The sequence below is a fragment of the Crinia signifera genome, chromosome 3 (genome assembly GCF_055691185.1).
Source record: "Crinia signifera chromosome 3, ASM5569118v1, whole genome shotgun sequence".
Classification (NCBI taxonomy): domain Eukaryota; kingdom Metazoa; phylum Chordata; class Amphibia; order Anura; family Myobatrachidae; genus Crinia; species Crinia signifera.
This window is the reverse complement of record NC_139219.1, coordinates 316546595-316560835: the sequence shown is the minus strand read 5'-3', so window position 1 is coordinate 316560835 and position 14241 is coordinate 316546595. Positions and strand designations below refer to the sequence as shown.

The window sequence follows — 14241 nt, the reverse complement described above, 5'->3', positions numbered from 1 at the left end:
TTAGTTCATTATGGAGAGTGTTGAGTCCCTGTATTTGTATGTATTAGAGCATGTGGTCACAGGCCACTTTCACCCCAACCTGGGAATGGCGAGTGCTGTTTGCACCCCATTCGCAGGGATGGCGAGTGTTGTGGTACTCTGTATGTGTGTATATATGTGGGTTAATTTTTATTAACCTTTGTTACTGTGATCATAGCTTTCTCTTTCACCCCAGATGAGCTAATTTATCTGTAACCTGTTACAGCTGCCCCTTTAATTCTAAGTCAGGTGTTGTGTTAGGTGACTGCCTCATCTTTAAAAGCCATAAGGCACTTGGCAGGTGAGCTTTAAACCAGGAAAAAGCACATGTCGACTTTAGCTATGATGTGTCAGCAGTTGGCAGGCTCTTGAGAAACAAATGCTAGTGTAGGACTTGCAGTGAAATGGGGTCCCTTGGCGATGGGCTGCAAGCTTAAATGCATTGATCAATTCATGAACTAAAGCCCCATTATTTATTTGATTAATTGTATACTAAGGTGAGTTAGTTCATTATGGAGAGTGTTGAGTCCCTGTATTTGTATGTATTAGAGCATGTGGTCACAGGCCACTTTCACCCCAACCTGGGAATGGCGAGTGCTGTTTGCACCCCATTCGCAGGGATGGCGAGTGTTGTGGTACTCTGTATGTGTGTATATATGTGGGTTAATTTTTATTAACCTTTGTTACTGTGATCATAGCTTTCTCTTTCACCCCAGATGAGCTAATTTATCTGTAACCTGTTACAGCTGCCCCTTTAATTCTAAGTCAGGTGTTGTGTTAGGTGACTGCCTCATCTTTAAAAGCCATAAGGCACTTGGCAGGTGAGCTTTAAACCAGGAAAAAGCACATGTCGACTTTAGCTATGATGTGTCAGCAGTTGGCAGGCTCTTGAGAAACAAATGCTAGTGTAGGACTTGCAGTGAAATGGGGTCCCTTGGCGATGGGCTGCAAGCTTAAATGCATTGATCAATTCATGAACTAAAGCCCCATTATTTATTTGATTAATTGTATACTAAGGTGAGTTAGTTCATTATGGAGAGTGTTGAGTCCCTGTATTTGTATGTATTAGAGCATGTGGTCACAGGCCACTTTCACCCCAACCTGGGAATGGCGAGTGCTGTTTGCACCCCATTCGCAGGGATGGCGAGTGTTGTGGTACTCTGTATGTGTGTATATATGTGGGTTAATTTTTATTAACCTTTGTTACTGTGATCATAGCTTTCTCTTTCACCCCAGATGAGCTAATTTATCTGTAACCTGTTACAGCTGCCCCTTTAATTCTAAGTCAGGTGTTGTGTTAGGTGACTGCCTCATCTTTAAAAGCCATAAGGCACTTGGCAGGTGAGCTTTAAACCAGGAAAAAGCACATGTCGACTTTAGCTATGATGTGTCAGCAGTTGGCAGGCTCTTGAGAAACAAATGCTAGTGTAGGACTTGCAGTGAAATGGGGTCCCTTGGCGATGGGCTGCAAGCTTAAATGCATTGATCAATTCATGAACTAAAGCCCCATTATTTATTTGATTAATTGTATACTAAGGTGAGTTAGTTCATTATGGAGAGTGTTGAGTCCCTGTATTTGTATGTATTAGAGCATGTGGTCACAGGCCACTTTCACCCCAACCTGGGAATGGCGAGTGCTGTTTGCACCCCATTCGCAGGGATGGCGAGTGTTGTGGTACTCTGTATGTGTGTATATATGTGGGTTAATTTTTATTAACCTTTGTTACTGTGATCATAGCTTTCTCTTTCACCCCAGATGAGCTAATTTATCTGTAACCTGTTACAGCTGCCCCTTTAATTCTAAGTCAGGTGTTGTGTTAGGTGACTGCCTCATCTTTAAAAGCCATAAGGCACTTGGCAGGTGAGCTTTAAACCAGGAAAAAGCACATGTCGACTTTAGCTATGATGTGTCAGCAGTTGGCAGGCTCTTGAGAAACAAATGCTAGTGTAGGACTTGCAGTGAAATGGGGTCCCTTGGCGATGGGCTGCAAGCTTAAATGCATTGATCAATTCATGAACTAAAGCCCCATTATTTATTTGATTAATTGTATACTAAGGTGAGTTAGTTCATTATGGAGAGTGTTGAGTCCCTGTATTTGTATGTATTAGAGCATGTGGTCACAGGCCACTTTCACCCCAACCTGGGAATGGCGAGTGCTGTTTGCACCCCATTCGCAGGGATGGCGAGTGTTGTGGTACTCTGTATGTGTGTATATATGTGGGTTAATTTTTATTAACCTTTGTTACTGTGATCATAGCTTTCTCTTTCACCCCAGATGAGCTAATTTATCTGTAACCTGTTACAGCTGCCCCTTTAATTCTAAGTCAGGTGTTGTGTTAGGTGACTGCCTCATCTTTAAAAGCCATAAGGCACTTGGCAGGTGAGCTTTAAACCAGGAAAAAGCACATGTCGACTTTAGCTATGATGTGTCAGCAGTTGGCAGGCTCTTGAGAAACAAATGCTAGTGTAGGACTTGCAGTGAAATGGGGTCCCTTGGCGATGGGCTGCAAGCTTAAATGCATTGATCAATTCATGAACTAAAGCCCCATTATTTATTTGATTAATTGTATACTAAGGTGAGTTAGTTCATTATGGAGAGTGTTGAGTCCCTGTATTTGTATGTATTAGAGCATGTGGTCACAGGCCACTTTCACCCCAACCTGGGAATGGCGAGTGCTGTTTGCACCCCATTCGCAGGGATGGCGAGTGTTGTGGTACTCTGTATGTGTGTATATATGTGGGTTAATTTTTATTAACCTTTGTTACTGTGATCATAGCTTTCTCTTTCACCCCAGATGAGCTAATTTATCTGTAACCTGTTACAGCTGCCCCTTTAATTCTAAGTCAGGTGTTGTGTTAGGTGACTGCCTCATCTTTAAAAGCCATAAGGCACTTGGCAGGTGAGCTTTAAACCAGGAAAAAGCACATGTCGACTTTAGCTATGATGTGTCAGCAGTTGGCAGGCTCTTGAGAAACAAATGCTAGTGTAGGACTTGCAGTGAAATGGGGTCCCTTGGCGATGGGCTGCAAGCTTAAATGCATTGATCAATTCATGAACTAAAGCCCCATTATTTATTTGATTAATTGTATACTAAGGTGAGTTAGTTCATTATGGAGAGTGTTGAGTCCCTGTATTTGTATGTATTAGAGCATGTGGTCACAGGCCACTTTCACCCCAACCTGGGAATGGCGAGTGCTGTTTGCACCCCATTCGCAGGGATGGCGAGTGTTGTGGTACTCTGTATGTGTGTATATATGTGGGTTAATTTTTATTAACCTTTGTTACTGTGATCATAGCTTTCTCTTTCACCCCAGATGAGCTAATTTATCTGTAACCTGTTACAGCTGCCCCTTTAATTCTAAGTCAGGTGTTGTGTTAGGTGACTGCCTCATCTTTAAAAGCCATAAGGCACTTGGCAGGTGAGCTTTAAACCAGGAAAAAGCACATGTCGACTTTAGCTATGATGTGTCAGCAGTTGGCAGGCTCTTGAGAAACAAATGCTAGTGTAGGACTTGCAGTGAAATGGGGTCCCTTGGCGATGGGCTGCAAGCTTAAATGCATTGATCAATTCATGAACTAAAGCCCCATTATTTATTTGATTAATTGTATACTAAGGTGAGTTAGTTCATTATGGAGAGTGTTGAGTCCCTGTATTTGTATGTATTAGAGCATGTGGTCACAGGCCACTTTCACCCCAACCTGGGAATGGCGAGTGCTGTTTGCACCCCATTCGCAGGGATGGCGAGTGTTGTGGTACTCTGTATGTGTGTATATATGTGGGTTAATTTTTATTAACCTTTGTTACTGTGATCATAGCTTTCTCTTTCACCCCAGATGAGCTAATTTATCTGTAACCTGTTACAGCTGCCCCTTTAATTCTAAGTCAGGTGTTGTGTTAGGTGACTGCCTCATCTTTAAAAGCCATAAGGCACTTGGCAGGTGAGCTTTAAACCAGGAAAAAGCACATGTCGACTTTAGCTATGATGTGTCAGCAGTTGGCAGGCTCTTGAGAAACAAATGCTAGTGTAGGACTTGCAGTGAAATGGGGTCCCTTGGCGATGGGCTGCAAGCTTAAATGCATTGATCAATTCATGAACTAAAGCCCCATTATTTATTTGATTAATTGTATACTAAGGTGAGTTAGTTCATTATGGAGAGTGTTGAGTCCCTGTATTTGTATGTATTAGAGCATGTGGTCACAGGCCACTTTCACCCCAACCTGGGAATGGCGAGTGCTGTTTGCACCCCATTCGCAGGGATGGCGAGTGTTGTGGTACTCTGTATGTGTGTATATATGTGGGTTAATTTTTATTAACCTTTGTTACTGTGATCATAGCTTTCTCTTTCACCCCAGATGAGCTAATTTATCTGTAACCTGTTACAGCTGCCCCTTTAATTCTAAGTCAGGTGTTGTGTTAGGTGACTGCCTCATCTTTAAAAGCCATAAGGCACTTGGCAGGTGAGCTTTAAACCAGGAAAAAGCACATGTCGACTTTAGCTATGATGTGTCAGCAGTTGGCAGGCTCTTGAGAAACAAATGCTAGTGTAGGACTTGCAGTGAAATGGGGTCCCTTGGCGATGGGCTGCAAGCTTAAATGCATTGATCAATTCATGAACTAAAGCCCCATTATTTATTTGATTAATTGTATACTAAGGTGAGTTAGTTCATTATGGAGAGTGTTGAGTCCCTGTATTTGTATGTATTAGAGCATGTGGTCACAGGCCACTTTCACCCCAACCTGGGAATGGCGAGTGCTGTTTGCACCCCATTCGCAGGGATGGCGAGTGTTGTGGTACTCTGTATGTGTGTATATATGTGGGTTAATTTTTATTAACCTTTGTTACTGTGATCATAGCTTTCTCTTTCACCCCAGATGAGCTAATTTATCTGTAACCTGTTACAGCTGCCCCTTTAATTCTAAGTCAGGTGTTGTGTTAGGTGACTGCCTCATCTTTAAAAGCCATAAGGCACTTGGCAGGTGAGCTTTAAACCAGGAAAAAGCACATGTCGACTTTAGCTATGATGTGTCAGCAGTTGGCAGGCTCTTGAGAAACAAATGCTAGTGTAGGACTTGCAGTGAAATGGGGTCCCTTGGCGATGGGCTGCAAGCTTAAATGCATTGATCAATTCATGAACTAAAGCCCCATTATTTATTTGATTAATTGTATACTAAGGTGAGTTAGTTCATTATGGAGAGTGTTGAGTCCCTGTATTTGTATGTATTAGAGCATGTGGTCACAGGCCACTTTCACCCCAACCTGGGAATGGCGAGTGCTGTTTGCACCCCATTCGCAGGGATGGCGAGTGTTGTGGTACTCTGTATGTGTGTATATATGTGGGTTAATTTTTATTAACCTTTGTTACTGTGATCATAGCTTTCTCTTTCACCCCAGATGAGCTAATTTATCTGTAACCTGTTACAGCTGCCCCTTTAATTCTAAGTCAGGTGTTGTGTTAGGTGACTGCCTCATCTTTAAAAGCCATAAGGCACTTGGCAGGTGAGCTTTAAACCAGGAAAAAGCACATGTCGACTTTAGCTATGATGTGTCAGCAGTTGGCAGGCTCTTGAGAAACAAATGCTAGTGTAGGACTTGCAGTGAAATGGGGTCCCTTGGCGATGGGCTGCAAGCTTAAATGCATTGATCAATTCATGAACTAAAGCCCCATTATTTATTTGATTAATTGTATACTAAGGTGAGTTAGTTCATTATGGAGAGTGTTGAGTCCCTGTATTTGTATGTATTAGAGCATGTGGTCACAGGCCACTTTCACCCCAACCTGGGAATGGCGAGTGCTGTTTGCACCCCATTCGCAGGGATGGCGAGTGTTGTGGTACTCTGTATGTGTGTATATATGTGGGTTAATTTTTATTAACCTTTGTTACTGTGATCATAGCTTTCTCTTTCACCCCAGATGAGCTAATTTATCTGTAACCTGTTACAGCTGCCCCTTTAATTCTAAGTCAGGTGTTGTGTTAGGTGACTGCCTCATCTTTAAAAGCCATAAGGCACTTGGCAGGTGAGCTTTAAACCAGGAAAAAGCACATGTCGACTTTAGCTATGATGTGTCAGCAGTTGGCAGGCTCTTGAGAAACAAATGCTAGTGTAGGACTTGCAGTGAAATGGGGTCCCTTGGCGATGGGCTGCAAGCTTAAATGCATTGATCAATTCATGAACTAAAGCCCCATTATTTATTTGATTAATTGTATACTAAGGTGAGTTAGTTCATTATGGAGAGTGTTGAGTCCCTGTATTTGTATATATATATATATATATAGAGGGATGGCGGCCTGGCACTCTCCTAACGGTGGTCACGGTACCCCGGTGCCCTTGAGGACATATGTGCAGCTTTTGGATGAATCACGGCACTCCAAGGAATTTTCAAAGAAATATATTTGAAGAAACACACCAACGTTTCGGAGCTGTTATGCTCCTTTGTCAAGGTGAAACACTGTTTTCACCTTGACAAAGGAGCATAACAGCTCCGAAACGTTGGTGTGTTTCTTCAAATATATTTCTTTGAAAATTCCTTGGAGTGCCGTGATTCATCCAAAAGATATATATATATATATTGTCCAAGCAGGCAGCACACTCACAATCAGTGTGTATTTTCCTGGTGCCTTCACCAATTGCTTCTCAGGAGAAGAGCCACATACATCATCGCAGGAATGGAGTGTCCTCTCCGGTTGCTCTTGTTGCCGCTCTGCTCCAGCCTCCCCCTCCCTGCAGCCAGTGCCAGATTAAGCCTTCGGGGGGCCCGGGGCACTTTAGACAGGGGGGCCCCCTTGCACTTGTCATTACTGGCCGCAAACTGCATGGGGGAATATTACACTGTCAAAACACAGAGTAAAGGTAGTATAAACTTGGTCAATGGGTAACTTCAGGGGATATATATATATATATATATATATATATATATATACAGATGGGTCAGGTCCCATCTTTGCAGGGGATGGCGCTGGCGATGGTGAGAAGGGGACGCGCACGAGCGGCGCGCGCGTCCCCTTCCGACGGCGCTTCCATCCGTTCCCCCGGGTCCCCGCCGGCTTGCCGGCGGTAACCCGGGGTCCCCGCCGCCTGCCCGCACCCCCCCTAACCCCCCCTAACCCTGTCCGTCTCCCTGAGGCGGAGACGGACAGGGTTTCCGTCGCGCTAGCGACGGAGACTGAGACGCGCGTGCGCGTGAGATGCACGCGCGTCTCAGTCTCCTCGCTGGCGAGGCTGCTGGCGGGTCGCCAGCGTGTACGTTCTGGCGACCCGCCAGCAAGGATGAACAACATAACATACTGTACACACACACATACATACATACATACATACATACCACATGAAAAGCCTGTATTTGTTCCTCTGCACCTTACTCTGTAGGAGACCTCACAGTCCCAGTGCTGCCTCTGATTAAAAACCCTCCCATGACTAGGCTGCTGCTGCTGTTATACATGGGCCTGAGAAGCATGTAATGAGCTCCACCAATCAGAGCTCAGCACAAACGTCTCAGCCTCTGCCCTCTGGTGCAAAGTGTCATGGGACTTAGTCAACTCCCAGTAATGCACTGCACACTTGGCTCCCAATGCTCAGCACCATTAATCATTGTCACATTGGTAGATAGGTGAAGCTGCAGCGCTACCCCACTCCCATGCACAAAACCTTTAGCTAAAAAAAAAAAAAAATACATGCCAACCACAGGGGGCCCCTAGCTGGAGGGGGGCCCAGGGGCACTGACCCCTTGTGCCCCCATTATAATCCGGCCCTGCCTGCAGCTCCATCACACACTCACTGTTGAGGCTGGCGTATTTAGGGCCAGACATGGCGGGGGAATTGTCGCCAACGGGGCGCAGGGTCACGGAGTCAGCAGCCGTTGTCTTTGTGCAGACTGCGGATGCTCAGTGACCCACTCCATGACCCGCCCCATCACTGATCAAGAGCTCCTCTGCCTTTCTCCCTGCCTGGCTCTCCCCCTCAATGGGGTGCAGGGTCACGGAGCCAGCAGCCGTTGTCTGTGTGCAGACTGCAGACGCTCAGTGACCCACTCCATGACCCGCCCCATGAGCTCCTCTGAATTTCTCCCTGCCTGGCTCTCCCCCTTCCACCCTGCCTGCTGCCCTTCCCACTGCGGCCGCCGGTCCCCCTTGTGCACTGAGCTATAGAGAGCAGAAAGAAGCTGCTGAGGAAAAGGAGAAGAAAAAGAGCGCCAGGTACAGTCACCGACAGAGAAAGCTGCTTTTCTGGGGATTTGTGATGTGCTTTAAATTTGTTTTATTCTATTGTTGTCTTGTTTTAAACATTCATGGGGTGCAGTAGTCACATCACCACGTGTACAGTGTTTACCAACAGACTGTACGGCTGAGAACACCAGGACTACCCCTCATGGTGAGCATGGAGCTGTGAGGGGAAGCACCAGGGCCAGCCAATGTAGCTATACTTCCCCCATACATGAATTTGCCCCCACTTTCTCATAACCACCTGTACTGCTCTCATGAGACCGGGACATTGATGATTCTATGAAAATGATATCTCAAGATTTCCCCTTCATTAGTCCCCTGCAAAGATGTGTTTGTGACTTTTCTCCCCCCACCCCCAGAATACATGTTCCCCACCATGTGCTATTCCTGTAATGTGTACCTCCGCAGGTGTCACACTCTGCTAGCTCTGACCTATGCAGTGCACCCAGCTGGTTGCAGATAGTATCTCTGCGGGCAGGATGTGGGTCACGTGGATGTCTCTGTGCAGGGTTTATCATACTACTACACAAGTACTGTATTTGCTTTCCAGTGTATGCATTGGGTCCTTGTATAGCTCGCCTCCTACAGTGTAACCTTCGTAGTGCGCCCACCATGGCTGCCTCATCTGGTGCACTTGTGGATGGGATGAAAAATACATGGACCTGAGTATTCACTGAAATCACCCATTTTGGCTAATTTCTTTTAGGGGTGATCTATTCCACCCAGGGTAATCCTACGCAGAGCGCCTAAAATGGCTGCTGCACCTGGTACCTTGTCAGGGTAGAGCTATATAAATTATACTTACTTACTTACTTACTGTAGAACCCTTTAAGTTAAATATTTACTAGAGAATATCCATGTTTTAGGTTAATATACTACTGCATATATCCTACAATGGTTATACTAAAAGTCGTTGTTCAGAACTTGGTGGCCAGCAATAACTACATTCTTACATTGAAGAAGTTCAGTTATTCACCAGAGAGCATTGAGATATCGACCACCACTGACAGATCTTGCTGTTGGGTGGTTGGCTAGATACAAGTGGGGTTTTTTTTCTGGGGGGGGGGGGTTCAGTTGCACTAGATTATAGGAGTTAAATTACAATTGTATAAATCTCTGGCCCCCCTGTAAATGCATGTATTGTTTAAGAATGTTTTCTTTCATAGACATTCAGGGGTGTGCTACCACGGACAAAGAATCAACAGGAAATTGGGGAAATAATTAAGTTTGTCACATGTGTGGTGCAGTGGCGTAGCTAAGTTTTGGGCGCCCCCCGCCGTAAGTTTTGGGCGCCCCCAACGCCCTGCCGCCAAGCAATCCCCCCCCCCCCCCCAGCTGCCCCGTCGCCCATGCAAACCCCCCCCCTAATCCACCGCAGCCTTACCTATCGCGCTGGTCCCGGCGGCTCCGTTCTTCTGCTGAGGACCACCACAAAATGGCCACCCCCATACAGCAGACAGTTTCAGAGAACTGTGCGCTATATGGGGGTGGCCATTTTGTGGTGGTCCTCAGCAGAAGAACGGAGCTGCCGGGACCAGCGAGATAGGTAAGTCTGCGGGGGATTGGGGGGGGGGGGTGTAGCTATAGAACCGCAGCCCCCGGCGCCCCCACATGCACAGCGCCCCCCCCCCTTCCCCCCCCCGAGGTGGCGGGGGCTGCAGTGCTATAGTTACGCCGCTGGTGTGGTGCACCTTTCAAGAAAAAATGATACACAATAAAATATACGGTACTTCTTTACTTTCACGGTGCCACTAGATTAGGACAGATAGAAAATCGCGGTCATCGCGGGCATTGAATGCACTAAAAAATCGGGTGCGACGCGATGCCCGCGATGCCCGCGATTTCCCATAGGGACCAATGTTAAATTTCTCAATGGACACGATTTTCTGTTCAATGCCTCAATTGACACGATTTTTCCATAGGAAACAATGTTAAATGGCCCACAGAGGCCAAATAGGCACCCTCAAGTTGTTAACGCCACCCCACGATCAACGTCAACCCGAAGCGTGGCGAGCGCAGCGAGCCCGCGAGGGGCGGCGGTACGCGTCCTCCGACCTTTTCATGCCCTACTATCCACTAGGGCGTGGAGTGAGAATATCACGGGCATCGCGTCGCACCCGATTTTTTTAGTGCATTCAATGCCCGCGATGACCGCGATTTCTAGTGGCGCCGTGAAAGTAAAGAAGTACCAAATATACCTTTATTAGATTTTAACTAAAACTGTGAAATATGACAAACTACATAAAAAAAAAAACATTAAACAAGGTGAATGTTAAAAGATGCACGTGTGGTGTCTGCATGTATTGATCTCCTGTCTGCAAGATCTCTTGAATAAATTGTTTCAAAGCTATGATTTGAATTGCCCTCTTATTGATGGCTATATCTGCCTATATTCACTCTGATAGGGCTAAATAATGCCAGTTTTACAATTATCAGTCTGCGTGTAACAGCTTAACTAGAGTAACACAATCTTAAGGGATATGTCGGTTCTTATTTCAGATAAGTTCCAATTGTTAGATCTCCCAGTGTGTGCATACTTGTGCAATTCCCCAATTGTGCTAACTCCCCTTCAAAGGATTTGTTATTTGGGTAGTACAGTAGGTAGAGGTTAACCCCACATCAGATTATGTCACCTGATGTCCGCGGTTATCAATATTGTTCTGTATACCGCATCCAGTGTTTCGGCTCTTAGGATGTGTACTTTATTTCAGGATTGTTATAGCCTGTTAATCCTTGTAGTTATCCCCTGCTTATTAGGATTCCAAGTTAATCTAGAGGTGAATAATTCACTTGTTTAATGTGAATTGGCGGGGTCTTTAAATATATAGTTGGCTGAGTATCTAGCACTTTTTTCTGGGCACAAATGACACATATTATTTTTCATATGGTGGTCCTTTGTAGAACCTAGGATTGTGAATTGACATACATTCCCTGCATCGTTCAATATGTATGAGCAGTGTAGCTGTTTAAACAGTGTTGCAATTTTGTTTGATACTTGGTTTATTTTGTAATAATTTCACGTAGCAATACTGTGTATTCATTTAGATATGTTGTCGCTTTGCAGTACATACTCTGTGTAACACCCCAGCTTGCACATGCTGAGTAACGGGATCCTTTGGATTAAATAGAACAGGACCATCTGGTGGGATTCTCTGTGTGAAAGTAAGTATGTGTAAGCCGCTGCTGGGTGGGTATCTACAAGCAATCCTGACACTGGCAGTGCACCTTTCGTGGGGAGGCTCTCAACGATCTCCTAACAACCCAGTCAGCGGAGCAACAACAATCTAGAGCACTATATAATACAGTAATACATTAGAGTCCATACAAGGACTGGTAAAAGCAGACAGTGACGGGAGTCAAGTGATATATGCAGAACGCCTGCACGGCTAGCATTGCCGCCGTACGCTTCGCAGATCTTCCTCAGGGCAACCAGCGCTGTTGACCTGAGCAGGTTTAAATGGACAGCAGCTTATTTGAATTCTCCAATCGGATCATTCCATGTTGCAGCTATCCGCCCCCTTTGTCATTCGGCTGATGGATGCCTTTCTGGTTTATGATTGGGTAGTACCTCTGTGATTTGTCTGTGTTTGAATATATTTACTTTCAGGCGTGATACATATCTTGCCCTCCATTTGTTGTCATTATGTCATTTGTCTTATGTTATGTGTATGACGTCATTGTCGGTTATCCATCTTTCATTAGATTAGTGCAACGGATATTATTATTAGTATCTGTTAAATTTGTCTATTAACTTCTCAGTAGTTAATGCCCTATTGATTCCGATGGCAGTTTATGTTATCTTTTAACATGCACTGCATTCACCTTGTTTAATGTTGTATGTAGTTCGTCATATTTCGCAGTTTTAGTTAAAATGTAATAAAAGGTATATTTTATTGTGTATCATTTTTTCTTGAAAGGTGCACCAAACATGTGACAAACTATATTCTTTCCCCAATTATCTGGTTGGCTAGATAGCAAGGTCTCAGGAGTTCCAGTAAGAGAAGTTGGTCTACTGTATGACCAAAGCCTTCATCTAGCTCTAAGTCATTGGTTTTGGGCCTCACTTATCAGTTTGTCCACAAAAACAAGGGTTGGACTAATCCAACTATATATATTTATTTGTGTGTGTGTGTTGGGGGGGGGGGTTTACTTTTGGTGTTTGCACTGGGAGCCGAATTGCCAAGAAACAGTTCTGTATGGTTTAACAAAAATGGGGGGTTAAATGGGCGCCAGAATTTTTTACGCCACTGCGTTAAGATTGAGGTGCGTGAGGGCAACTGGGGCTAGGGCTGCGGTGCTACATGCAGGGAGGGGATTGACAGCTCCCCCCCGCCGGGTAGAAGTGCCAGGGCTCTACCTGGTGAAGTATGCCTAATGTTTCTAAGGTGTGCTCAGCACCTGTCTCCTGAGTATCAGGAGCAGCAGCATCAGCCAGCAGGCTTTTTGTCCATCTGCGCTCCCCTTTCCTTACAATGTCTCCGCACATTGTGTCAGTTATGTACCAGCGTGCCTTTTGTGAGTCAGCGCACCCAGGGTGAGGAGACAGCATGCCTTAGCAGAGTGTGTCCTGCGCTGTGTTGAGGTGACGAAGATCTCGTTGCTTGTAAGGAGAGGACGCTGCTATAACTACAGTATGCAGCATGTCCTGAACCCCGGCAGCTATCCCCGCCCGAGGGAGCTGGCAATCACCACCTGAAAGTTATATAGTATGTAATGAGCATTACAGTTTGTTATATAGTACGTGTGGCCTTATTTGTAATTGGTATTACAAAGTTCGCTAAAATGTGCAATGGGCATTACGGTGTGTGGTATAATGTTAGGCCGCGCCCACTTTTGGCCGCACAAGAGCCCCGCCTACTACAAATCGAGGGGGGGGGGGGGAACATGCCCTTGCTTCAGGCACCGTGACACCTAGCTACACCACTGCGTACCGACAGTCGTGATCAGGGATTGAATACCCGCTTAGAATCAAATCCTCCATATTTGTTTGCATGTCATCAGACATTAATTGCTTTGTGGATTTTCTGTATTGCTTATATATACATTTTGTTTTGATGGTTTTTTTTATAGTAAAAACACTAACACCATGGATATCACGGATCCGGTCACAATATTTCTATCAGTTATTCTGTGTCTTTTTGTGGCAATTATATTTTATGGACGTAAAAGAAAAATTAATGAAAACTTCCCTCCAGGACCGAAACCTTTACCAATCATCGGAAACCTGCACATTTTTAATATGAAGAAACCTTATGAAACATTTCACCAGGTAATATTACACTTACTATAATAAGCTTATTAGCATAAAGGAAGGGAATTATGGTCTATTTCTAGAGCGGTACAAGAATATGTGTGTGTGTGTGTGTGTGTGTGTGTGTGTGTGTGTGTGTCTATCTATCTATATATCTCAGTGATGGCTAACCTTGACACTCCAGCTGTTGTTGAACTACAAATCCCAGCATGCCTTGCTACAGTTTTACTATTTGGCCATGCTAAAACTGATGCAGGGCATGCTGGGATGTGTAGTTTGACAACAGCTGGAGTGTCAAAGTTAGCCATCTATATATCTATCTATCTATCCATGAAACCAGGGCCCTGTACTCTCACCTAGACCAGTCGCTTCTCGCTGGGGTACCATTTAGTAGTACAGGTTGAGTATCCCTCATCCGAAATGCTCGGGACCACAAGCATTCCGGATAAGGGAATATTCCGTTTTTTGAAATAATTTTTTTTTAGCCTTACTTACCTGCCCCTGGTGGGTCCCCGATGGTCCCTCGGCGTCCATGGAGTCCTCCGGCGTCCACGGTAGGCCACCAGCACCGTCTCCGGCGTCTCCAGGAGTGCTTTGCGCAAGTTCCCAGGCGCGCCGGTGACGTCACCGGCACGCGCGCGCACTCGCGCTAAGCACTCCTGGGACCACTGGAGACGCGGGAGAGGATGCTGAAGGCCTGCTATGGACGCCGGGGGACTTGGTAAGTATTAAAAGAGGGTTAGGGGGG

General features: G+C 45.4%; 1 protein-coding gene across 2 annotated transcripts in view; it reads left to right on the top strand.

Moving 5' to 3' along the window:
* The window catches only part of LOC146064810 (cytochrome P450 2K1-like), a 71220-nt gene that overhangs the window by 18768 nt on the left and 38211 nt on the right, over nucleotides 1-14241 (top strand). The window contains exons 2-3 of one of the 2 annotated variants that reach the window (XM_083178702.1): nucleotides 11307-11404; nucleotides 13313-13511. In XM_083178702.1, the coding sequence (XP_083034828.1) occupies nucleotides 13329-13511 (183 nt within the window). In that variant the 5' untranslated portion in view covers nucleotides 11307-11404; nucleotides 13313-13328. The remainder of the gene's footprint in view (nucleotides 1-11306; nucleotides 11405-13312; nucleotides 13512-14241) is intronic. The other variant, XM_083178703.1, reaches the window with a different exon arrangement.